This window comes from Xyrauchen texanus, chromosome 46 (genome assembly GCF_025860055.1).
Source record: "Xyrauchen texanus isolate HMW12.3.18 chromosome 46, RBS_HiC_50CHRs, whole genome shotgun sequence".
Classification (NCBI taxonomy): domain Eukaryota; kingdom Metazoa; phylum Chordata; class Actinopteri; order Cypriniformes; family Catostomidae; genus Xyrauchen; species Xyrauchen texanus.
In genome coordinates, this window is record NC_068321.1 from 19971872 (window position 1) to 19997665 (window position 25794).

The 25794-nt window shown below is 37.1% G+C and overlaps 1 protein-coding gene across 3 annotated transcripts in view; it reads right to left on the reverse strand.

The window, feature by feature from the left end:
- Positions 1 to 596: 596 nt before the first annotated feature.
- The window catches only part of LOC127638267 (cytosolic carboxypeptidase 4), a 239678-nt gene continuing 214480 nt past the window's right edge, over positions 597 to 25794 (reverse strand). For all 3 annotated transcript variants that reach the window (XM_052119726.1, XM_052119723.1, XM_052119724.1), the window contains one exon: positions 597 to 2571. In XM_052119726.1, the coding sequence (XP_051975686.1) occupies positions 2292 to 2571 (280 nt within the window). In that variant the 3' untranslated portion in view covers positions 597 to 2291. The remainder of the gene's footprint in view (positions 2572 to 25794) is intronic.

Sequence of the window (25794 nt, forward strand, 5' to 3'; positions counted from 1 at the left end):
GGTACGTAGCCCACCCTGCCAGGATCTAATTAGAGGATCTCTTTGTAAATGGGAATGAGATTACAGAGCAGGACAGCATGCCGTTTGCTGCGAGTTGCTTGAGACGAGCATGGAGGTCACAGCCTAGTCATTACCTACCCTTAGATTGAGCTCAGAATGCCCCAGAGAGAATGAAAATAGAGTCATTATCCGCACTGCCTTTATTCAGAGAAACACAGTGCAGATAACTTTCCTGGTTGTTATTCCGTGGTCGCAGCACTGATAACAAAGTTAAGTTAGGAGCATTATATATTCCTGTTGGAGGATTTTTTCATCATGGTTGTTTTGACTTGTTTTAGCCCAAATATTACATTATAAATGGATAGTTACTATTCTCGATGCTGATTTTGGGTCCAAGTTTTGGTCTAATTTGACAAAGAACTCATTATATCTAACTACGTAGGGAACATTTTAATGCAATCTGGCTCAAAGGCTCAGAATTGCAGATGCTGAAAAACCACAGATAAATAAATAGTAAAAACTTCACAGAAACCCAAATATCAAAGACTTAAAGTGGATAAAATGGAAATAAAAGACCACAAACAACTCATCTCAGGGTGTTTTTAATGTTAATACAGTGCCTGTCTCTTTATACTGTTTCAACATGTGCTCTTAAAAGGAGGAAAGCCCTTATCAACCATTTTTGGCAGTCATTTCTATAATTGTTGTTAAGTAGTAATTCAATAGTTCAGTGTAGTTTTTATTCCTTAACTGCAATTATGTATGTACATTTTACATAATTATGTTTATATTCAACAGCTCTTCAGTGAACGCTCATATTAATACACTACTTAACCTAGGAAATAGCTTTATATGGCTTTAAACTAACAACTTCAGCATTAAGGCTCATCACAGCTGAGAGACACAGCAGACTGATTAATGACACAACTCGAGGCATGTACCTCTTACCAGAGTTTATTGGAGAGGACGAATTGTTAAAAATGTCAGAGGAAATTGCGGTTTCTATAGTGAAAGACTCTTGCACACCAGTTACCATGAAATAGGGAGGAATATCCCCACTTGGATGGCTATTTTTCCATTGAGAATACAGGATGCATTTCGCCAAAATTACATTATCTGTATTGTGCACATATTTTGAACTAGCAACAGAGCAGATCATGATCTGTGGTGTAAGAATGTACATGCACAAATCCGTTTTTTTTTTTGTTAGTTTTTTGTTACAGTCCTTAGTTTTTACTCATTGTTTTATAAGCAATATCACACTCGTAATCGTGCTGATGGCCCTAAATCATCGTGGCTGTTATTTGTCTGTAGGCACGAGCCCGCTGATGTAGGGTCATACAGCACGATTGTGAGTGTGATATTGCCTTAAATATATATATATATTATAATATAAGAAATATTATTAAAGGTAAATTTTACATGCAGTGCTATTATAGAAGAAAACTGTTATATAGCAGAGGTTCTTGAGTAACTTAGCAAGCTATCAGCCTGTAGTTTACAGTAAGAATAGTCGTAAACAAACCCATAAATGTGTCATCATTTGACTTGAGCCGATGGTTTTTTGCAGTGTATCGTGCATCAAATATATATAATTATGCACTGGAGAATTATTCTTCAACTGTTATTCTTGCAGTGAAATACACTTCATGGCCAAAAGTATGTGAACACTCCCTTCTAATGGCAATGGTTTTGAAATGAAATTCTCAGCAAGCACATGTGGCTGTGGTGTTGGTGTCCACATGTTGGCCATCCAATGTGTGCAATCTCATCTCTGTTCAGGCACTGATAATGTTTGCAGGTGTGTATGTCCTTCTTTCTTTGTTAGTAATAACCCATGTATAGCTCTTAGACCTGACTCAAGACCTCTGTAACTAATAATTTTGTCATCACCCTTAAAGACATAGTACACCCATATATTAAAAATCTGTAATAATGTACACATTCCCACATGTAATTCCAAACCCTGTATGACTTTTATTCTTTTATTTCTTCTACTGTAGAAAACAAAAGGAGATGTTAGGCAGAATGTTAGTCTCAGTCACATTTCACTTTCATTTTATGGAAAGAAGATGTAATGAAAGTGAATGGTGACTGAGACTAACATTCTGCCGATACCTTCTTTTGTGTTCCACTTTAGACAGAAAGTCATATGGATTTGGAACAACATGAGGGTGTTAAAGTAAAAACAGAATCTAATCCCTTGAGATAAGGTAATACTCAAGACACTATTGTGATGTAACACAAAATATAAATAACACAGAAGACAAAAAAAGAAGAAGAAAAGAACCCTAACAAAAGTGGCCATTGCTGATGTTAAAGCTATTACACTGTCCACTCTTAATGGTTAGAGTCTCCAGGGCTTCTTGCTGCAGGAAGTTAGGAAGAAGTTGGGACTTCTTGTCTGTGTGCCGCATCCCATTCTTGCAGATATCTATATCCTCATCATCTTCCTCTGCACTGGATGTGTTACCGTTCACCTCCATGTCCAGATCATTGGCACCAAACATGTCACTGCAGGACGAGTACTCGATCTCCTCAGTGCAAGATGGCTCATCGTCCTCATAACAACTGTAGAGAGAACAAAGACAAGCTCATGAGTAGACAAGCATTAAATCAGCACCTGCAGAAAGCTCCACAGATCCATCTATCCATCCATTCTTCCTACCTGTCCATCCTTCCTTCCTTCCTTCCCATCCACCCAGCCATCAATTCATCAATCCATCCCTCCATTCATCCATCCATCCATCCATCCATCCATCCATCCATCCATCCATCCATCCATCCATCCATCCATCCATCCATCACCCTCTCTTCCTATCATTCCTTCCCATCCATCCATCCGTCTGTCCATCCATCCATCCAACCATCCATCTATCCTTCCTATCTAACCATCCATCCATCCCTCTGTCCGTCCTTCCTTTCTTCCATCCATCTTTTCTTTCTTCCATCCATCCATTCTTCCATCAATACTTTTTCCATCGATCCATCCCTCCTTTCTTCCATCCATCTAGGGCTGCAACTAACGATTATTTTGATAGTCGATTAATCTAACGATTATTGGAACAATTATTTGGCGATTATTGCAATGATTAATCATTAGCTCTTAACCGATTATTCAGCTTGTGCCCGGTTAAAAGGTTGTATTAAATGTGTTTATTAACAATAAAGAGGACAAAATCACCTTTTAATAATAACTTTAAATGACATTCACTGAATTAAAGGGGGAAAAGGAAACTTTTTATTAAGTTGAATTCAGTAGAGATATTCACTGCAAAAATCATATTATTATCAAGTGTTTTTGTCTCATTTTCCATTTAAAATGGTCTAAAAATCCTTAAAACAAGATACATTTGCATAAGAAGCAACACATAAGATATTTAGACTTGCTTTAGGGGAATAAATCTTAAATATAGGTGTATTTTGTATATAAGTGTATTTTTTCACTTGGTTATACTTCTGCAAGTGCAGTAAGGACAAAATATATTATATTCAAGATCTATGCTCTAAAAGCAAGTCGAAATATCTTATATGCAGCTTCTTAGGTGAATACGTCTGTTTTTTAAAGGATTTTAAGATATTTTAAAATATTTGCATTTTTAATATTATATTCAACATTCTCAGATAAAAATGTTGTCTTCTGCAGTATAGCTAAAAAAAATATTTTTTGTTTTAAAGGAGTTACAGATATTATTTTTGGAAAACAAGCCAAAACAAAACCAAATCAAAAACGTATTTTGTTGCAGTATATAATGGGGCAAAGATGACACTCTCTCACCTTTCTGTTCAATTCAATACATTTTTAACTCACTCTTATTAATAAAGATGCGTATTGCACAGTGACACATATATTATAATTCAATAAGTCATGAACCATCACGTTATAATCTAGCTGCATTAAGCGCAAGCGCAAGCGCAAGCGCTCGCGGGACAAGCGTCCCCGCAACAGAGTGTGCATCAGCCGGGTGCAGATTCAGTCTCAGGACACTTCACGCAATTCATAGAAGAGGCACTGACCGCATAGAGAAATGCCAGTTTCGGAGATTGTAGTTATTTACATGACCTGCTTCACTATTATTCAAACTTTAATAAAGCTATAACACATTAGATATAACTGCATTAAAGATGTTACACCGGAGTGTTTTCTTTACAGACACTCGAAACACAAGTTTTGCTTCAGCGGAGCGGCAGCTCCAGCTCCAGCTCCACTTATTCCACAACGAGAGTGCTTCTGTATTTACTTATTTTGTATTTTTGCATTATAATTCCCTTGTACTTTGCAATCTATATCACCTGAAGCTGTTTGGAAAGTTTAGAGTGCATCTGGACGGTGATCTATGCAATTCTTCCTCCCCTCAGTCAGGCGTGAACTGCAGTGCTGCTCTTGCATGTCATCATTAGAGTTTAATGTGATCTCATGTTATGTTAAATGAGATCAAACGACTATTTAACAATTATTTTACAAATTTTAAATTGTCGACGTTGTCGATAACGTTGACTAATCGTTTCAGCCCTACATCCATCCTTCCTTTCTTCCATCCATCCTTCCCTCCCATCCACTTACCCATCCATCCATCCATCCATAGAATTGTGTTCAAAGTAAGAAGTGACAGACCCTTCTTGATCTGAAAGCTATAAATGTATTAATCTTGATAGTAATTGATTTAGTGTAAGTCATCACCTCATCACTGAAATTAATTTGAACAAAAATGCTTCACGCACCTGCGGGCCAGTCACTAGATCCACAAAAGGACGCGGTGACCTTGAGTTTGCTGAGCATTTTGATTGACAGCAAACATAAAGCCCAGTCACACTAATCAGATCTGAACTACAGGGATCCGTGGAGAACTGCAATGTGACGAGTAGTCTCATTCACCCCATCATTGCCGCAGTATATGTGTGTGTACACGTGTGAGTTTGTTTATCATTTTCTCTGCCCTGGGTGAAAACTAAAGTGAAAAATAACATCTGGTGTGCCGAACAACATTGTATTTCCCCCTCTTCATTATATGGGAAAGATGAGATGACTGTCAGTAAAATACAGAGCGTGTAGGAATGTCTCATGAGACGCAAGAGACACGTCCCTTTCACAAACAAATTATGTCCTCTTGACTCACAAAATGAACCTCTTTGTAATGCAGTTTGTCAATAGGGCAACAGGTTCGAGTTACTTCTCGGTCCTTCCGGTTTTTACTGGCTGTCCAAATTCAGTTTGGAACATATAAAAAGGAGGAATCACAAGATGCTGTCGATTGCAAGAAGGGATGGTTTGCACATACAGACCATGTGACTGAGGTTAATGTGGCTATTCAAACAGTTCTTCAAAAGAAAGTTAAACATATTTATGGAAACATGAAATGTTGGGAAAACATCATGGGGAATTTAGGGACATAAATAGTCACATATGATTGACTACAGAGCTGAGAAAGACTGTTGATGGATAGTCTACAGAAGCCTGTGACATTTAAGTAAAAGAGTTATCAACAATAGTGTAATTCTATAAATTAAGCCCATGTAATAATAATGTATGCTTAATGAAGTCATTTTATGATGGTCCTTGTAAAATTTTATTTTACAATGAACCAATCTTCTGTAACACTGTACAATAAGGTTTCAGTTAACATGAACAATCCTTTTACAGCTGAGCATTAATCTTGGTTAATGTTCATTTCAACATATAGTAGTACGTTTTACAAATCAAATGTTGTACATGGTTTAATACACTATGAACTAACAATGAGCAATGGTACAGCAGTGTAGCAAAAGTATTGGCAGTGACATAATTTTTTTTGTTTTTCAAAGTTTGCTGCTTCAGTATTTGTAGATTATTTTTTCACATGTTTCTTTGGTGTACTGGAAAACAATGATAACCATTTCATAAGTTTGAAAGGCTTTTATTGGCAAAAACATTCAATATATGCAAAGAGTAAATATTTACAGTGTTTACCCTCTGCAAATCGCTCTGGCATGCTGGATATCAGCTTCTGGGCCAAATCCTGACTGAAGGCGATCCAATCTTGCCTTATTAGTGCTCTGAGTTTATCACAATTTGTGGGCTTCTGCTTGTCTACTAGACTTTTGAGGATTGACCACGGGTTCTCAATGGGATTAAGATCCAGGGAGTTTCCTGGCCACGTATCCAAAATGTCAATGTAATGATCTCCGAGCCACTTCATTATCACTCTTGCCTTGTGACATGGTGCTCCATCATGCTTGAAAATGCACGGATCATCACCAAATTGCTCCTGGATCATTGGGAGAAGTTGCTCTTGCAGGATGTTTTGATACCATTCTTTATTCATGGCAGTGTTTTTGGGCAGAATTGTGAGAGAGCCCACTCCCTTGGATGAAAAGAAACCCCACACATGGATGGTCTCAGGATGCTTCACTATTGGCACGACACAGGACTAATGGTAGCCTTGACCTTTCCTTCTCCGGACCATCGATTTTCCAGATGTCCCAAAGAGTCGGAAGGGGGATTTATCAGAGAAAATATCTTTGCACCAGTCTTCTGCTGTCCAATCCTTGTACTTCCTGCAGAATTTCAGTCTGTCCTTGATGTTTTTCTTGAAGAGAAGTGGCTTCTTTGCTGCCCTTCTTGACACCAGGCCATTGTCCAAAAGTCTTCACCTCACTCTGTGTGCAGATGCACTCACACCAACCTGCTTCCAATATTGAGCAAACTCTGCACTGGTGGTGACACGATTCTGTAGCTGACTCCTCAGGAGCAGACGTCCTGGCGCTTGCTGGACACTCTGGGACATCCTGAAGCCTTCTTCACTGCAGTTGTACCTCTCTCCTTGAAGTTCTTGATGATAAGGTAAATGGTTCTGTCAGATGCAATATTCTTTGCAGCAATTTCCTTGCATGTGAGCCCATTTTGATGCAAAGTGATGATGGCGGCATGTCTTTCTTTAGAGGTATCCATTGCTAACAAGAACACAATGATTGGAAGCACTTCTTCCCTCCTTTTATAGCAAACAGTCTGCTCTTATAATCCAATCAGAATGATAGAGTGATTTCACCTGACTAGTACTCGTTCACACTCACTTTCCCAGGTGCTGCTGATATGATTAGTGAAATGATGTTAGCTGGTCATTTTGTGCCAGGGCCAAAAAAACTGTGAAATTTGGGTTTTTGTGATAAAGTTAAATTTTTTGGCCAATGAAGCTTTTTGCAATTATTTCAAATGCATCTGATCACTGCACAATAATCTAGAAACAATGTGAATCAGCACCACAACAACTGAAGCAGAAAACTTTATGTCACGGCCAATACTTTTGGACATGGCTGTAAGTTTATAAACTAGCATTAACAAAGGTTAATACATGCTGTAAAAATATTAGTAGTTCAATGCATTAACTAATGTTAACGAATGGAACCGTATTGTAAAGTGTTACCCAATTTTCTTCAGTTAATTTTTTATCAAACAGTTGTTTTAGCCAACAAAAATAGTAATCAAATAATATAAAAGTACAACATTTAAAACATGTGACAACTTGCCCCAACCTGACATTTTTATAAAAATCCCTTTTCCTGAGAACACAGTTCAACCTTTCTGTTAAAATCGACATTCATAATATGGTTAGCTACAAAATATTTCATTACTTTTTTATTTTATTTATTAAACCAGGTATTTATTTTATTTTCTTATTTCATACTTGGTGACTATCAAAACAATTCAACCAAATCAGGATTGTAGTTTAGCTCTAAAGCAGAAAATACAAGACCATAAAGAAGCTTTTGCCATACTCATCTAGTCAAAAAGCTCCTGGTCTTAATTTGTGGTACTAAGTAGGTCTGGGAAAATACCTGTCCTCAAAAATCTCTATTATTGTCTCATTTTACTGGCCTAAAATTACATAGGATGAAAAAAACGTATGCTGAAAAAAGTCAGTACTGAAGTACAAAAATAACTGATCTTTCAAAACACAAGCATTGACCTTTCTTGAAAGTTTTTATAATGATGTTTAAAAAATGTTTAGAAAATGTTACCTACAGTTATTATTCAGAAATGTAAAAGTAACAGTGAAACACAGTTGTGCACATTAGGGGTGGGTGACTGGTAACATCCATTTAATCTTTGGCATTAAAACACAAAATTGGAGCCAGACATTGAATATGGCAGGAGAAAGTAATTAAGAATTACATGCCATTGCATGCCATATCCCAAAAAATCTGTAACCCATTTGGAAAGTACAGAACACCTTTTTACTGGTTAATAACAGTAAATGTTGATGTTGAAAACATCTACATTAGCACGTGTACAGTATGTCTTGCCCAAAACACAAGTGCAATTCAACCTAACGTTTTAGACACCAGACATTTGGAAGCAATTTTACACTTTAAGATGTGTCGGATGAGCTCTGTAGACTCGCACATTGAGTTACAGCAAAACCACGGCTTCTATAGAGTTACTGAAACAGAATTAACTTCTAAAGATGAGATCTGAGGAATAGGGCACCTTCATCTCTCTGTAAGCAACACCACCACGACCGATATTTCTGAAGCAGTGCAACAATCATGTGGATGTCTGACTTAATGAGCTTGTTTCTTGTCTGAAAGCAAAGACTAAGTGTACTTATGAAGGTCTGGTTTCAATTACTTTAAGTGGCCGCTGAGAACGAGAGTCGTGTTTATTTTTGTGCAGCTCGGTTAAGTAAAGTCCATGCATCGTTGTGACAGTCAGCAGGTCGGCTTTTCAATACTTAATCATAAAAATAGAACACCTCACATCTCGAAAGATCATAATAAGACAGAGTATAGGCAGAGTAAAATAAAGAGGGACAGAGAGAATGAGAGATAAATAAAGGTGAGACAGGGCTAGTTGTTACACTTTTTACAACAGTGAATATTTTGGTCAATACTATTACTTAGGGCAACATAAATTAAATAATGATATATTACAATGTAAAATTACAACATAAAACCATCTGAAAACTTGCTGAAACCTGACATTTATGTAAAAAACATTATAAAATACTACACTGCAATCCAGCCATTTATTAGCTCATCATATATATATATATATATAAAAAAAAAAAACATTATTTAGGTCATAACCATTATTTTGGCCAACAGCAATTATATATTAAATTAATATATATATTATAATGTAGAATTACGACAACTAATACATCTGTGCATCCCTAATTTGTATATAAATGTACAAAATAAAAACACCTTTTGCAGTTTAGTAAGCACATTAGTCCATTTAGCGGACGGTTTTCCAGAGGTGAGAAGTGAAGCCGTCAAAAATATCCGGTTATCTGCCAAAATAAGAGCTCCATTTAACTAGATGCGCGAAATTGAAAATATTCAACAGAAACATCTGACTTATTAATATTCAATGTGTTTAAAATCAACCTTCGTTATATAGTTGATCCTTGTCTTAACGGATGGCAGGGTGGATTTTTATTTAACTTGTTTATCCAAAAGCTATTACAAAAATGTTGATATTGGAATTTTATTTTGGAATATAAAACTCACAAAAATACTCTAATTTAAGAGGGATTTGAATTAGGAATTTGAAACCAACATACAAAACCACTGCTGGAATAATCGCTCATTTGTGTAAATGGACTTTCTACAATATTAATAAATACATTTTTCAAAAGTCAATGGTATCTTAGGGGACGTTAAACATCCAGTGTAGCTAATTTGCTGCAGGTTGCCAGGACATAATTACCTGCCATTTCAATTACACAAACATCACTTGTAATTCACTGTAAGTATTGAAGACAATCAATGCCTGTCAAGAGTCTTACGCTTCTGTGGCTAGAGATCATACACAGGGACTCTGGGGAACAGATAAACAACTGACAGTTGCTGGGTTTGCGGTTGAACACTCTGCATTGTCGTGGAAGACAAACCCAATACCTGCTTTTACAGGCTTGCACCCATGTCGAAAAACCATAGTCACTTTTTAAATAAAATGAGTGTTATGTAGACAATCTCAAAGACGATGTTTGCAAAGCAAAAAAAAAAGCTCACTCCTGAGTCCATTGAGATTACTTGTGGAAACAAATCAGCAAAAGCAGGTAATTCCGAAACATCCATTGTTATGATGTCACAACTATCAGAGCATTAACATAAAACCGCCCACATGTACACATCAGTGCCTGTTCAGTATTAAACTGAAGGTCATTCCCTATGCAAATGAATCATAACAGAGGTCATTTACATATAGATGTCTTAAAGGTACGGAAGTAAAAATGGTCATAACAGTCAAAAATCTTTAAATGGTTGAACAAAGCTACATTTATATTTAGGGTGCATTTTTATGTATTTGTTTAAGACAAAAAGACATGTAATATCAGTAATTTTGTCATGTAATATTCATTAATTTTAGTCAGTTTTACTAAAATGGCCTGTAATTTTAGTTAAAAAAAAAAACAAACACATTTTTACAAACTAAACTTAAAGGTGCACTCTGTAATTTTTTGAACTACCGTAATTTCCGGACTATAAGCCGCAACTTTTTTCCCACGCCTTGAACCTCGCGGCTTATACAATGACGCGGCTAATATATGGATTTTTCCCGCTTTCAAATTTTATAAAAAAAATAAAATAAAAAAAAAACATTCTGTGACGTGCTCAGTTTTTTGGCGGCGTGAAGCTTTCATTAGACCAATGAAATTGCCGAACGGGTTAAGGTCAAAACAACTTTTTTTGTTTACAGTTTAGATTAAATCGAGCGCGCTCAAACTTCCCATCATTCTGATTACGGTAGTAATTTTGTCACCCTCACCATGGCAAAGACATGGAGAAACGCATATGATGCTGCTTTCAAGTCGAAGGCGATTGATCTGGCTGTTGCACGGGAGCTTGGTCTTAATGAGTCGATGATAAGACGTTGGAAACAGCAGCGTGAGGAATTGACTCAGTGCAAAAATACAACTAAATCTGAGGCTATTTAACTCCGACACCGAAGGAGATGACTTCAGTGGTTTCAGTGCACAGGACGAGGAAGATAGTGACCAATGACTTTATTGGTAGGCTACTGTTTACTGCAAATGTTTTATTACAAGCCGTGTGTGGCAGCGGGGGCGTGGTCAAGCGCCCGTCCGGGAGAGAAAAGCTGTAAGGGCGCTTACACCTGCGCTAAATTATGTCTAACACCGGTGTCTAATTTCAAGTGCCCTGCTTCACATGTCCTTCTTGGGAAAACTGTCACACGGGCACCAGTGTGACAGTTTTCAGCAGGGCACTTGACGTTCCAGGTGAGGCTTTTAATGGCCACAGCAATGTTTAATCAATTTTATAAAGTTTCTCAATTCCTCTATGCGCCAACACTAGACTGACATGTGTCACTCTCTCAGCTCTGTGGCTGCTGCCTTTTTATGCCGCTCTCCCCATGCTTACTGAAATTAGACACCGGTGTTAGACATAATTTAGCTCAGGTGTAAGCGCCCTTACCGCTTTTCTCTCCCGGACGGACGCTTGACCACGCCCCCGCTGCCACACCGTGTTTCGTTAAAGCCTATTTATTTTTGTTACAAGCCTGAGTAAAGTTCATTTGTTTCAATGTACCGGTAGGCACCTGCGGCAAATAGACAGGTGCGGCTTATTTATGTTCAAAATAATATTTTATTTAAATATCAGTGGGTGCGGCTTATATTCAGGTGCGCTCAATAGTCCGGAAATTACGGTATGTCAAAATGGCTTACATTGGCTTACACTGACACCTAGTGGCCTAGATGCAGCATCATTCAAACTGTAGTTTCCAGTTTCCAATGCCATTATAGAAATTCACTATTCACTACAGCCAGGAGCTGGAGAAGCCACTGCCGTCCCCCAGGGGGCAGAAGAGCTTGCTGCCATCCGCCAGGTGGCAGAGGTGCCTGTTGCCGTCCGCCAGGAGGTGAGGTCCAGTGCCACCGACCGGTGTCACGGAGGACTGCTGGCCAGGCAACAGCGTGTCCAGGAACCGGCGAGCCACTTTCTCTCAATCTCTCTCGTTCTGTCTCTCCCGCTCACTCTTTCTCTTCCCTTTCCCTCCCCTTGTCTCGCTCAGTTTCCCTAGAGTTGGGGAAAGCCAGCCAGAGGAAGGACAGCCAAAAGGGCAACACCGCCCCTCCAGGATGGGAGGGTAATTCAGGCCTGGAGGATGCCCTGGCCTAAATTTGGTGGTGGAGGATTGTGAAACGGAGGGGGGCATGTCCGGGCCGTGATGACGCACGCCTAGCACTGAGTTAACTAATCAGCAGGAGAGAGATAATAGGAGGACAGAGACGCCAGTTCGAGAGAGAGACACACACACAAAGTTGTGCGTCTTTGTTTGTTTTGCAGTTTATGTTATGTTTGAGTTCAGTTTGTTACTAAAGTTTTACGTTGACTGTTCAGCTGGTTCCCACCTCCTCCTTGCCCATCTCAAGAACCCTGTTCCAGTCAGAATTTGTTCTGATGTAAAGATAAAATTGTCTGCCCTAGTTTTATTTTTCCCTCTCCAGTGTGTGTTAATCCATCTGAAAAAACTCCCCTCTTATGTTCCGATCTAGGTTTGATGGTTGTAAGACTAACATTTCTGAAGTGTGCTATAATCATCTCACAGAATACTGGAGAATGCTTGGAGTCATCTCCTAGACATGGGAAACTGCTCCGCAAATCCACAATTTCAGTTTAATGATCTACACAAGTCTCTCTTGGCTCGTCAAAATCAGTATGCATGCTTATGAAGTAGCATGTCTCTATTTGTTGCCTTGCCAGCTTTCTAAAAGAGTTTGAATTCCACTTTAGATAGTTGCTAAGTAAATACATCATTCATTCAAGTGTTATGTGAATATTTACATGGCCTGTGCCACATCTTGATGAATATGAGACAAGTGAAAAATCTCACAGTGGGAAACAATATCGCCTGTAATACAGGAAATGAACCAATATGGAAACTGACCCTGCAATCAACATACTCTGACAAATGAAGGGTTTGATTACATTATTATTCCAAAAAGCAGTATATTTCCACCCAAACAGGAACCAGGGTATAGAAAGGGATTTCAAGCAATCAAGATTGTGTGTGATCACATCAAAGATATGTGCTTTATATATTATTTTATTATTTTCAACCCTATATCAAACGATGATAGTCAACTTCACCCTGATCTTCCCCTTACTTCCATTGCCATAACACAATTTAGTCTGATTTATTCAGTAATATTACATAAAGACAAAGCAAATGCAAAGTAATTTAAAGAACGTATAGGAGTGACATTTTGATATTGCATTTAGGTTCCTTGTCACTCCGTTTGACTGGAGCTTAGATCTAATTTTCATGCAATTCACCCACCAAAAGTGTTTATTATTTATCATCTCTGTTTCTTGAGATGAATATGTCTTGTCTAATTTGTATGTATCATTTGTATTTATAAGGAAAATGCCGTCTTAATGGGATTATGTCATCCATTCAACAAAATCCATAGCAACCAGAATCAGTAATCAAGAGACATAGAGCAACATTTATCCATGTAAACACAATGGAAGTGTGTGAAAGAAAACCAATCTCAGCAATCACCTCCTGACCAAGAACAATCCAAAGGTTATTAGAATTCTCCCCTTGTTACTTTGATAAAGGGACTTAGCAGCTTGAATTTTAAAAGCCTAATTTCTCAGTAAGAGGAAAAAAATAACTTGCTTCAGTTGGGGATGCAGAATTCTTTCATATTTCTGCTCTATTCAAATCAAAATCCTAAAGCTATAAAACAAACTGACACAAGCTCAATATGATTAAATCACTACACTATATTGAAGCACATGGGTTGGCATGCAAATTTGAATTGCTCATTTAACTTTCCAAAAGTTCAGTTTGGGAACTCCACAAAAACGTTGTTTAATAACATTACGTGGACAAGAAACAACAACACTTTTAGTTCATTAGGGTTCCATTTCAATATATATAAAAACAAAACCTTTAAAAATAAGAACCATTTTGGCACAAACAAGTTCTTCAGGCAAAATTAAAAATAAAACAGAATCATATTTAGCCTCTATTAAATTATTGAATGTGCTATAGCTTTCAGATTCTTCTAGTTACAATGAACCTATTGATATGAACTTTTCTAATTCACATATCCAAATAATAATGCAACAATAATACAAAAACTAAATCCATAACATTTTAGAATTCTATGTTTGGAAACTCTAAAATTTTCTACAGTATATGCAACCTTTTTAGAACCCTATATGGTTATTGTTTACTCACCCCTGTGTTGTTATAACCCCATGTGACTCTCTTTTATTTTCCAAACACAAAGGAGAAAAATTTGAAAAATGTTGTGCTCAGTGATGTCATACAATGGCAATTTATGATGGCCACCACTTCAAGCTTCAAAAGGAAGCAAAAGTTTAATTCAGGAATCTTATAAATGATTGTATGAGTCTGAGACTCATGGCTTGTTCTGAATGCATTCAATAATGTTAGGTGAGAAACACCAAAATGAATGGTTTTCGCTTGAATGACCCATCTCTTGTGCGAGTGCAGCATTACTGTTGCTCTCTTGCACTCTCATGAACACACAGGACAGCCGGTGAAGAGTTTCACTAAATAATACATCAGATTTTGGTTTGTTTCTCACCAAACCTTATCTTATGCCTTCAGAAGAATGCATGACTCGAGTAATTTATTAGACTTCTGATTATTTTGCATCCATTTGAAGCTTGAAGAGGTGGTCACCTTAAATTGCCATTGTATGACATAACGGAGGAAAAAAAAATGCAAAATTTTTCCCTTTGTTTTAAGAAAAATAAAGAAAGTCATATGGGGTTAAAGCGACTCAGGGGTCAGGAAACAATGGCAGAATTTTTGGGTGAACTATCCCTTTAAATATGAAGCAGTTATGTTAGTTAAAGTGTTTAGGGATTTTTAGTCCAATATTTGTGAATAAATGTCCTACAATGGTTCTTTAAAGCCTCTTAGGTTCAACAAGGAACCCTGCTTTTATCAAGTAACTATATGTTTCTGTATTAGGTTCTTGAATTGGCTAAATGGTTGTCTGGAGATTAAAAAAAGTTATTGGTTCTTCATATAAGTGTATTGTTTTTTTTGTTTTGTTTGTTTTTTAGGTTATTTGAAGCACAAAAATATTGTTTTCTAAAGAACTAGAGGATAAAAAGTTCTTAATGGAACTTAAACAGGTTCTGCAGTGCAAACTACAAAACTCTTTGGGTTTGTGTGTGTGTGTGTGTGTGTGTCTAAATATTTTAAACATATTTTACTGGTTGAAAAGAAGAATTGTGCTGTTATCTTGCACTACATCAAATATAACTTGAGTAATTATTTTTTAATATTCAGAATATAGATTTTTTGAGCTATGTGGCCATCAATATAATACAATCTTAAAGGGTAACTAAACCCTAAACCAACTTTTTTTAGTTAATGATCTGTAAGAATGGGGCTTTATTAGTACTGGTCATTGATTCGAGTAATTTTTTTGACATTTGTGTATAAAGTGTTTTTATTCTACAATATATGGTGTAAAAACGTCTGAGTGCTGCCCTCTTCAGGTTGAACGGTGGCTACTGCAGTTGAATTTTCCTATTGGCTGTTTGCGGTACTTTGTGACGTAAGCGGTGACAGCTGACGTAAGCAGGTTCCAGCTCACCACGCCCTTGGTACGAGCTACCACGCCCATGGCAGTATAAAAACCATCTCGTTTCGTCAAAACCACTGTAGCGAGTCAGGAGTTGGAATTGCGAGTATTGAAAACGATCAGGATAGAGTATTTTAGCATCTATTTAGCATAGCATTTATATAGTTATTTAGATTATTTTGTGTAGCCTAGGTAGTTAATTAGCATATTTGTTAGTGTAGTATTGTTAGAAGCATAGTTAGTTAGTAGCATAGTATTAGCGTCAGTTAGGATAGCTTCAAGTTAGCGTGAGATTATCTGTATTTAGTACAGTGGTCAGGATGGTACGTAGGTGTAATGTTACTGGTTGCAACAGCACTGCTGGACTGTATTGCTTTCCATATAGACTTGGAAATTAGAGCCAGGGGTTGCACGTCCTTGTTCTGGAAGACCGCGAGTTCCCGCCTAGAGCTGTAGGAGTGTGCAAACTGCATTTTACGCGGGATTGCTTCTCCAACGCAATGGAGGTGGAAATGGGCTTCTCCAAACAGCTCGCGCTGAAAAGCGACGCAGTGCCAAACGCTCCTCCTGCATGGACTCCACCACCTCAGCGGCGTCTTGAGGTGAGTGATCATATATATTTGAATCACAATTTATGGTTAGGCTAAAGTTAATCCTCTGGGGCCGACAAACGTATTGCACCCTTATACATTGTATTACGGTATTGACTACCTGTATAGTTTTATTTGGAGGTATATGGTTTTGTACATGATGACGTTACGCTTTACGTCACATTCTTCTAAGTTGAGAGAACAGCTAACTGATGTTATGTTCAAGTGAAGCTTGCTAAATAAAAATCCTGCTAAAAGGATAAACATCACTGAACAGCGTTTCGTTTGTTTTTCCTGCACGCGAGTGAAGGTGAATGTGCACTCGGATGCTCAGCAGGGAGTTAAAACCGCAGTTTGAGCCAGCGGCTCGAATTGATATGGCTCCGGCCCTGTGTCCACAGACAATTCACCCTCCTCCACTTCAGGTGAAGGTGGGGGAGAAAGGTCCTCGACTTCAAAAGACCGCTCCGTGGCAAAGCTACTTGCGTCACTCCAGTCACTCTCCATTTAAGAGTCTGACAGCAGCTGTCAATTAATCTGTCACTACGGGTCTCAGGTGCACGCCCCCCCCGCTCATCCCCGCCCTCGGTTCGTCCCCTCTATCCCCGCTGGGGTCTGCCCACTTTTCGAGCATTTTTCAAATGTTGCTAGTGGGTGGAGTCAGACTCTGAGCAGGGGTTTAGTTACCCTTTAAGTAATAACCCTCCCTAAATGAAAAATGTATATCAGAACTGAAAAAAATTAATAAATCGACATTTTGGTCTTGATTCCATAAAAACTATAAAGAACTTAAAGACTTAATTATAATTAATGTGGATTAAGGTCTTCTATATTTTGTGACGTGTGCAGAAATTACATTTGAAAGTCATCTGTCTTCACTGTTATGTTGATGAAATATGTGACTTATTTTTATAATGCAGATTATAAGTGTGAAGTGGCAGCAAGACATTTACTGGTAATGCCATTACTGACATTTAAGCTATTTAGAATGCAGAAACATGATTTATTTAAACTTTAAAAAATAAGTATATCTGGAGAGAGGTGTGCAGCGCAACTACAAGGTATGTAATTGCTCCCCAAATCCCATGTTAAAGACCTGGTCGGACAATTTAAATATATAAATACAATAAAATATCAAAGAACTTTCAATGGATTACAGTTCCACATTCATGAACTACTTAAAGGCAGCATTAGGTACGGATAAGACAGGGAATTGTAATTAACTTAAGTTGTACGTGCATTACTTTTCTCTAAATGTCACTGACTTATACATGAAATATGAGATTGTGAGCTAACAAAAGTCTGTAGATAATGCAAATCAAAAATATTCAGACATTTAAACATGCTCAAACCTAGAAACCTAATGGGCTGTATTTTAATCACAGTGTATGTGTTCTTATAAGAGTTCCACATCCACAATTCATAGTATAATACCTATATAAACATGTACTATAACACAATGTGATGTCATAAACATTCATAGCATTTATACTTAAAATTGAGGTTCTAGCACATATATGTTTTCATATGTTTGGATTGAAACTATAACCTACAATTTTAGAATATTGACATCTGAAATGTACATTCTTTTACGTATTTATACAACTTGCTAGACAAACAAAGGAGTTTTAAGACCTAAAGACGTCCGAGATTCAAAATTCGGGTTCGCACCTTGCGTAATCATGTACACCATGCATGTACAACCATGAACAAACTGTCTGTCTCTTCAAAAAGTCTCATAAGAACAACTCACGGAGAAAAAACTCACGGAGAGTCCAGAGTACTGGAAATTATTTCATTTGCAGATTAGAAGGGGCAAGCTGCGTGCAGCATGTCGGGCGCAGGCGTGTGCGTGCCTGCGTGACGGCAGGGGACAGCGATTCAATCAGCTCTCTCCTGGGAAACGTCCATCGCTGTGCAAGGATATGCTGCACTTGTTTACAGTGTGTGCTCTCACAAACTATTACAGACACCTCATAAGAGAACTGCCAGTGAATATCTCATAGAAAGCATTAAAATCAACGCCAATCAAAAGCTGTTTACAGCCCACTTTTCAGGCTCTTATCTTCTTCTCCCTATGTCTGAACACAAGCTAGCAAAAGAAGTGTAGAGGTACTGTAGTTTCACATTACAACACCCCCCCCCCACTATCAAGCTTGTTTATGCATAGACTGTAACTGTTCTGAATTATAAGTATGCTTCTAATTATTCTTTTGGGGAGTCTGTGAAATTGTGCATTAATAATTAAACATGCAGCTGAGCAATATGACGTTTTTGGGCGAATTTGCATTGGTACAAAACAATTAGTGTAATTTCCCTGGTATTGGTCGGTTCAGTGATTTTGGTGGGATACTTAGAAATGCGGCATTCTCTGAATAGATAAAAGGACAAAAAAGAAATAGCAACAAAAAGCACTTTTCTGGGATGAAATGGTTAAAAATACTAGGTACTAGAAATGGTTCAAAATACTAGGTACTAGAAATAGAAAACAAGCAGCATTTCTACCATATTCAAAAACTTAAACAGGTGCTATGCAACAAGTTTCCAGCAAAAAAGCAATTTGTCTGTCCACACTGAATGCAAAATTACATCAAGACATAACACAATCACAGCCAGTCAGCACATACTTTATATTTAAAGAGCATTTATTGTGTAAAATATGTTCATGTGCAGAAATCTATTTTAAGCAGCATTTCTATTTTAAGAGACAAGGTCAGGTTCATCCTGTAAGATCTTACAGGGTTTTCTTGTTCATATAAGTTCATCATTATTTCATATTTGGCCTCATTTCTGTACCAGCAGGTTCCACTAATCCTGATGGAAATTGAAAGAAACCCAAATCTTCTATAATCTTTTGGAAGTGTGGTGCTTCAGCTTCGAAAGCAGCACTTCCAGATCTATTTGAACAAAGCACCTATTGCATGTCTTTTCTACGATGCCAAAATAACCTGGAAGTGCTGCCGCCGAGTGAATGTTTGTAAACAGTAACTTAATCTATAGATAGATAACTTCATATATACAGTATCCATCTACAGAATTTTGTCCACAATCTATGAGCAGTGTTTACATATTAAAGGAGTCATGTCATGAGGATTCAAATTTTCCTTAATATTTTGACAAAACATACTGTAAATTTCAGAACTCAAAATGTAATCCCCAAAGCAATGAAACATTTATTGAAACCAAGCAGCAAAAACAACTTGTTCTCTACATCCGCGACTTCCCTAAGTCACATCATCACCTACTTTACATCATTACACCCTTGGCCCTGCCCACTAGCGCTCCGTTCATACTCCGAGAGAGAGAGCAGGACAAACAGGTCTAGTGTGGCCTAACTACTCCTGAACACCAAAGGGGATTCATCTGGACTATTTTGAATATGTTTTGGTGTCAAGTTACATCTCTGAAAAGGAGATCTCATTCTGTTTCATTCAGCTGAGCTGCTCTTGCTATTTTGAGCACAAATGCATCCTGGAGACCTTCTTGCACCCATCTGAGCTATTTATAATTGTTGGTGTATATAAATATGCACTAGAGGGACGTCTCTGACCATTTAGATGCATTTCTGGCAATGTGCACGAACCAGTCATAATATGATTCAAGCTTTGCAAAGGAACTTTTATTTTAAGGATGGGGAAGTTAAAAACACTTGGACCCGATCACGAAATCGTAAGAAAACAGTTTCATACAAGAATATTTCAAATGCCATGACTGTTAATGCTGTGCTTGAGATTAACAGTTTAATATATTTGGATGGAATGTGTTGGGCTAGACAATCATAATAGTGGCCATTTACGTTGAGGAGGTGCTTTGGTCAAAACCAAGTGTTTCAGACAGAGGGCCAGAGACAGGTTGGAAAATGATCATATATTACTAAATTATGAAGAAAATAAAACATCACTAACATTATTAGTGGACCTATTGACCTAAAGTAAATGGTCAAGATGCAGCGCTGTTTCAGCACTGATTGTGCCTGCTTAAAACATATTGCAGGGTCAGCTAAAATAACTTGCGCAAAAGTGGTGCAACTTTTTAGTGAATTTGTTCCTTGATATTAAATGTACCTTTACTGTTGTACTGTTGCCTGGTTAGGACATGGTATAAAGCAACTTGATGACCACAAATAAAGTCAAGAGCAAGGTTATGTATGGGATCTAATATCCACCCTCATTATTTTCTCCCACCTTAGCAGACAACCTACTATTGCATTCCAATAAATCTGAATGTGTGTGATTGGGTTGAGACTTCTAGAGCATCAATATCTTGCTCACTTCCTCTCAGATGTGTGGACATAACTTGCATGCTCTCGATGGCGCAATTTGGCAGGCAGAAAGAGCTTACGTTCAATTCCTAAATGCATATTCTTGACTCTTTCCATCAGTTCAGGACATTTGGCCAAGCAAATCGACGATGGGGTGAGCATTTGAGGGTATTGCTCTGTAACAAGACCAACACTAAATGTGTCTAATCTAAAGGCATTTTGTGAAACTCATGAGATTGCAGGCAGCTGTTCAAACAGATTAACATCAGCTAATGTGGAGATACACTGGCCTCTTTATTCAGAAATGCATCTGGCCAGTTGTTTATGAGACATTGCAATGCAACGGGGAGCTCTTCGAATGCATTTTGGTGCAATTTGATGCAACTGAATAGAAAAATGTCAGGTAACTAATCATGATTAGCCTCGTTAACAACATAATCAACAAGCCCTGAAATGTTTGTATGATTGATAAGAATTGGATGGAATGTCATTATAAGAGGAATTTTAAAGAGCGCCATTTGGAGTTCAGCTTACTCTAATGCGCAACGAAGTTAGTCATACCATCTTATTTTTGTCACACAGAAGAAATATTTGATAAAAAAACAACACAGTGAGATAAAGAGAAGTCAATATGGGCCGAATGAGGACTCTATAGTGTAATAAGGTATTAATATCTAATATTCAAACTCATAAAATGGCTGTGCCTCAGTCATATAGCAAAGGAATAAAGACTGATTTGGCAAGAGGTGATACATCTGTCTCCTTCTCTCGAAAGACTTCTTAAATGGTCTAAATAAATTAAAATCTATCCAGCTAACTGCCAGGCTCAACCGTCACCAGTTTCCTGAGGGGCAACAGTAATTTCAGAGTGGATTAAAAAGTTGATGTAGTTTGTGGTAACTTTTGATGGAATAAGTTTCACAGCAGCCAGCTTAATTCTCATTGTTTTAAATGCTGGAGGTGCAGTCATGGTCATGCTGGGTGACTCTGAGGACAATCCTAATTGATAAAAACAGGAAGCTTTTTGTCTTCGTTCAGGAAAACTGTGATGTAAATTCATCAAGAATTGTTGAGGGAATCCTAATATAAAAATTTTGTTATGATTTACCCTCATGTTGTTACAACCCAATTGACACAAAAAGAGAAATTCTGAAGAATGTGCTGCACACTCTTTCCCATGCAATTACAATGAAAAGGGACAGATGTTTTCAAGCTTAAAAAGGTGGTCCATATGACTAATGCTCTATATTCCAAGTATCTTAAAGTCATACGATAGCTTTGTCTGAGAAACAGACCAAAATTTAGAGGAATGTTCCAGGTTAGTTCAATTTAAGTTCCACTGATAGCATTCGATGTAGCATAATGTTGATTACCACAGACAAAAACTCATCCTTTGTTTATTTAAAAAAATAAAATAAAATAAAAAGCCAAAGTTACCCAGTAACATTGCTTACAATGGAAGTCAATGAGGCCAGACCTTAACCCTTTAAGCCCGCTGGTGGGCCCACAAAAAATCATGAAAATATTAATAACTACAATCTTGCCCAACACAACAATGAGTGTTGTTTGAAAGCTTTCTAATGCATGCAGACATTATGACCAACACTGAAAAAGTGCTTTGAAATTTGAAGAAACGAAAGTGTATAATTTTAATCATTCATAACACAATTTGCACTGTACATATTATTGAAAGTAGTAAAAACATAAAATTGATCAAATAGCCATGTGTGATATGCTGTTAGAAGGCTCACAATGAATACAACCAGATCATTTGTTTTACTCACAGATGTGTCTTTGACAATTATGTTAGTGTTGATTTTATGCAGCGTTTTTGCTTGTAACTTCATGAAAAATAAAAAGAATATAAAATGACTTAGAAGAGGTGATTATCTTTCAAACGAGCCCAAATACATGGCAATCGGATGCAAATATCATTAGATAATCTCCAATGTTAGGAGAGGCTTCTGGACACATGGAGAAGTTTTTGGACACTATAATAAATAAATTTTGTAATGCTATATCTTTTTATTGCTTTGTCGTATTAATAAAAAAAAATATTTTTTTTTTAAAAATCACATACAGTTGACAAAACAAAGCAAAGCCGTTTTTTTGGAGCCACCTTATTTACACCCATAAATATATAGTCAAATAAGGAAGAAAAAAAAATTATACATTTTTAGCTCAATTTTTATGTATGGTTTTTCAGCAGTTACTTAGGCTGAGAGTCTCAGAATGCATCATAATCTATATCATAACATTTTTTTTTTAAGTTTTCTTTGCAATGATACCAAACACGTTTTCGAGTTATAATGCTTTAATTTTGGGTATACCACTGAAAATGAAATCTTTAAAAACACCTTTAAAGCTTGAAGAGTTAAACACAAATGCTCAATATTTCAAAAGTATAGCCACAAAATGTCACTGTTCATGTAAACATGATTTTTGTGCAATAAAACCTCTGTTCTAAATTATTTTAGTGTGATAAAATAATTTACAGTGTTTACCAGCTTTTTGTCGTCATGGAAACAAAGATGTAATTTGTTATATAACCTTAAACAGATAAAGTTGCTAAGTGATTTTATCACACTAAATGTCTTGAGCCTATGCTTTAGAAACAGTGTATATTTGAATGTTATGGACTGACCCCATTCACTTCCAATGTAAGTGCCATTTTAACCATTGTAAACTTGTATTTTTCTTCTTTTTTTTTTTTAAATAAACAAGTTCAAAATATTATTTTTTTTTGTGATAATCAACATTATACCACAAATTCTGTTCATTGGGTTTAATTTGTTTTACATCCAGAATATTCCTTTAAGCTGTTATTCACTGATAATCTTCCCCTCCAGAGAGCTGTCAGGATTTTCAATGTATAATGACATAAATTTATTTTTCTCACATAGGCCGGTGAATATAGTGCACAAGTCGTATGGACCACTTTTAGAATATTTTATGGTGCTTTTGCATCAGTATTGAAGCATGAAAGTATCAGTCCCCATTTATTCTAATTGCATGTAAAAGAGTGACCATCACAGTCTTCTCAATTTCTCAAGTTAGCAGGCTGTTAAAAATAGGCACTTATGAGGAAAAAAAAATATTTCTGGATATGCCCAAGTTTGGGAGGTTCAAGGCATCTTAATAAATTAGTTTAGCAAAAATCGCTAATGTCCTGGCTTGTGTCTTAAAACTTGTAAACTCCTCAGCTACATCTGTATATTACTCTTTGCCTCTGTGGATAGACCAAGTCAACACAGTTTTCAATATCTCACCAAGACATGCATTTTGATCACCCTCACACACAGCCACAGTAGCGAGTTGGATCACTCTTCTTGCATGCGTGCTGGAAAGCAGCCACCCGACAGCCCATGATAATAAGCTGCTTTTTTTCCAAGTTAGTGTCTTTGGTGAAGCACTCTGATTTAAATAGAGCTCAGAAAGAATTACAGAGCAGACCATAAAATTCCACCCAAACTTATTTTCAAACTCTAATGAAAGGAGTGGAGCAGTAATATAGATACACTGTACAGATATGTCACCCTGTAAGATGTCATGAATTATAGGTGTGGAGATGTTCAAAGCTTATTTATTAGAGGTTGCTATATCTTCTAAAGGGACTGGCATCAAATCACTGTCTGCAAAAACAGTGTTTTCAGAAGCCTTTATTTCATTAGATAAGAAAATACTCTGTTAGATGTTATGTGACGTCACCAGGAAGCTATTCAAACCTCAGCATTCCAAAAAAGGTTAGGTCAGATGCAAAATTAAACTTTTTCATTTCAACACTCGCCCTTTGTTGGGCCACCCATCTCAGAATCTATTCAAAAATCGAGTTTTGTTATTAGAAAATTCAATTCTGTGGACTTCTTGTGACTAAAAAAGCAGTTTTCACACGTCTGACAGTGGATCACAAAAGATATAATAGACCTGCAGATGAAGAAAGCCAGAGTATTCTTGTGAGCAGTCACGCTTTGACATCTAGCAGGTATCAAGCACTATGTCTGGCTACTTTTCATTTGGAATTGCATAACCAAAAGTGTTGGGGAGGAAAATAGCATATGAATGCAAATTCTGTTCCCTTAGAGTACAGCCACAAACAAAAAGGGCTTCCTGTCAGTTCTAAAGCATTCTCTCTCTTTTGTGTCTGAGTTGAATTAACCATCCGTGTGACTTTGTCTGGGATGATTTTGGATGTGTGGCGTCAGTACAGCCAGCTGTCCTAGAATGACTTGTGTAAAGTACAATAAAGTCTGTGTGGTGAGACGGAGAGGAGAGGGAGGCAGTGCTAGTGCTTGCATAATATGACTGGAGCTGTGAAGCTGGTGGACACTGCCTTTAAGTGGAAAGTGATATCCATCTGTTGTTGACTGCTATGTTGGCTGTCAAAAGAGACTGATAAAATCGCTACACTCCTTAAAGCCAAAAAGAAACGTCTGCAATGGAGACAGTCTTTTCTTAAACACACACATGTACGTTGACCTACCTATCAAAATTGGGACCGTCAATTGACTTCTACTGTTCTTCAAGGAATAGTTCACCCAGAAAATACAATGACTGACAGTGAATGGTGACTGAGGCTAAGATTCTGCCTAATATCTCATGTATTCCACTGAAGAAAGTCAAACAGGCTTTGAATGTAGACAGAATTGTAATTTCTGGGTGCACTATTCCTTTAAGTAATTTAGTGTTAAACTTAACTATTAATCCTAACCCAAACGCTAGTCTTTAAATACAACACTTGACATATTAGGAAGTGACTAAAGATGTTTTTTTTTTTGTCTCCTTTTGACCATACTTCCTTTTGAGGATGCCACTATAAGAAGTTTTTTTTGTTTGCTTGTTTCAGATATCGCTAAAAATATATGGGGATAATTTTCGTACATTTTAATCCAGACCACCGTGTGAAATAGTGTCAGGAATAACTGACTATTAAAATGTGAGCAAACATGATGTAAACTTGTGAATAAATTCTCATTATATTTAAAGTTGGTCACTGAGATATTGGATTTACAAAATTTTCAAAAAATGCAGAGAAAAAAAAAACGTCTACATTTGTTTTTCTCCTAAGATGCTTTGCTGAAAAAAAAAAAAAAAAAAAACAAAGCACAGAGATATTGGATTTTGGATTTACATTTTTCCCCCTAAGTTGTCTGACCTAATATATATATATATATATATACTGGCGGCCAAAAGTTTGGAATAATGTACAGATTTTGCTCTTCTAGCTGTCAGTTTATCCAGATACGCAAGTGACATTTCACCCCACACTTCCTGTAGCACTTGTCATTGATGTGGCTGTCTTGTCGGGCAATTCTCACGCACCTTACAGTCTAACTGATCCCACAAAAGCTCAATGGGGTTA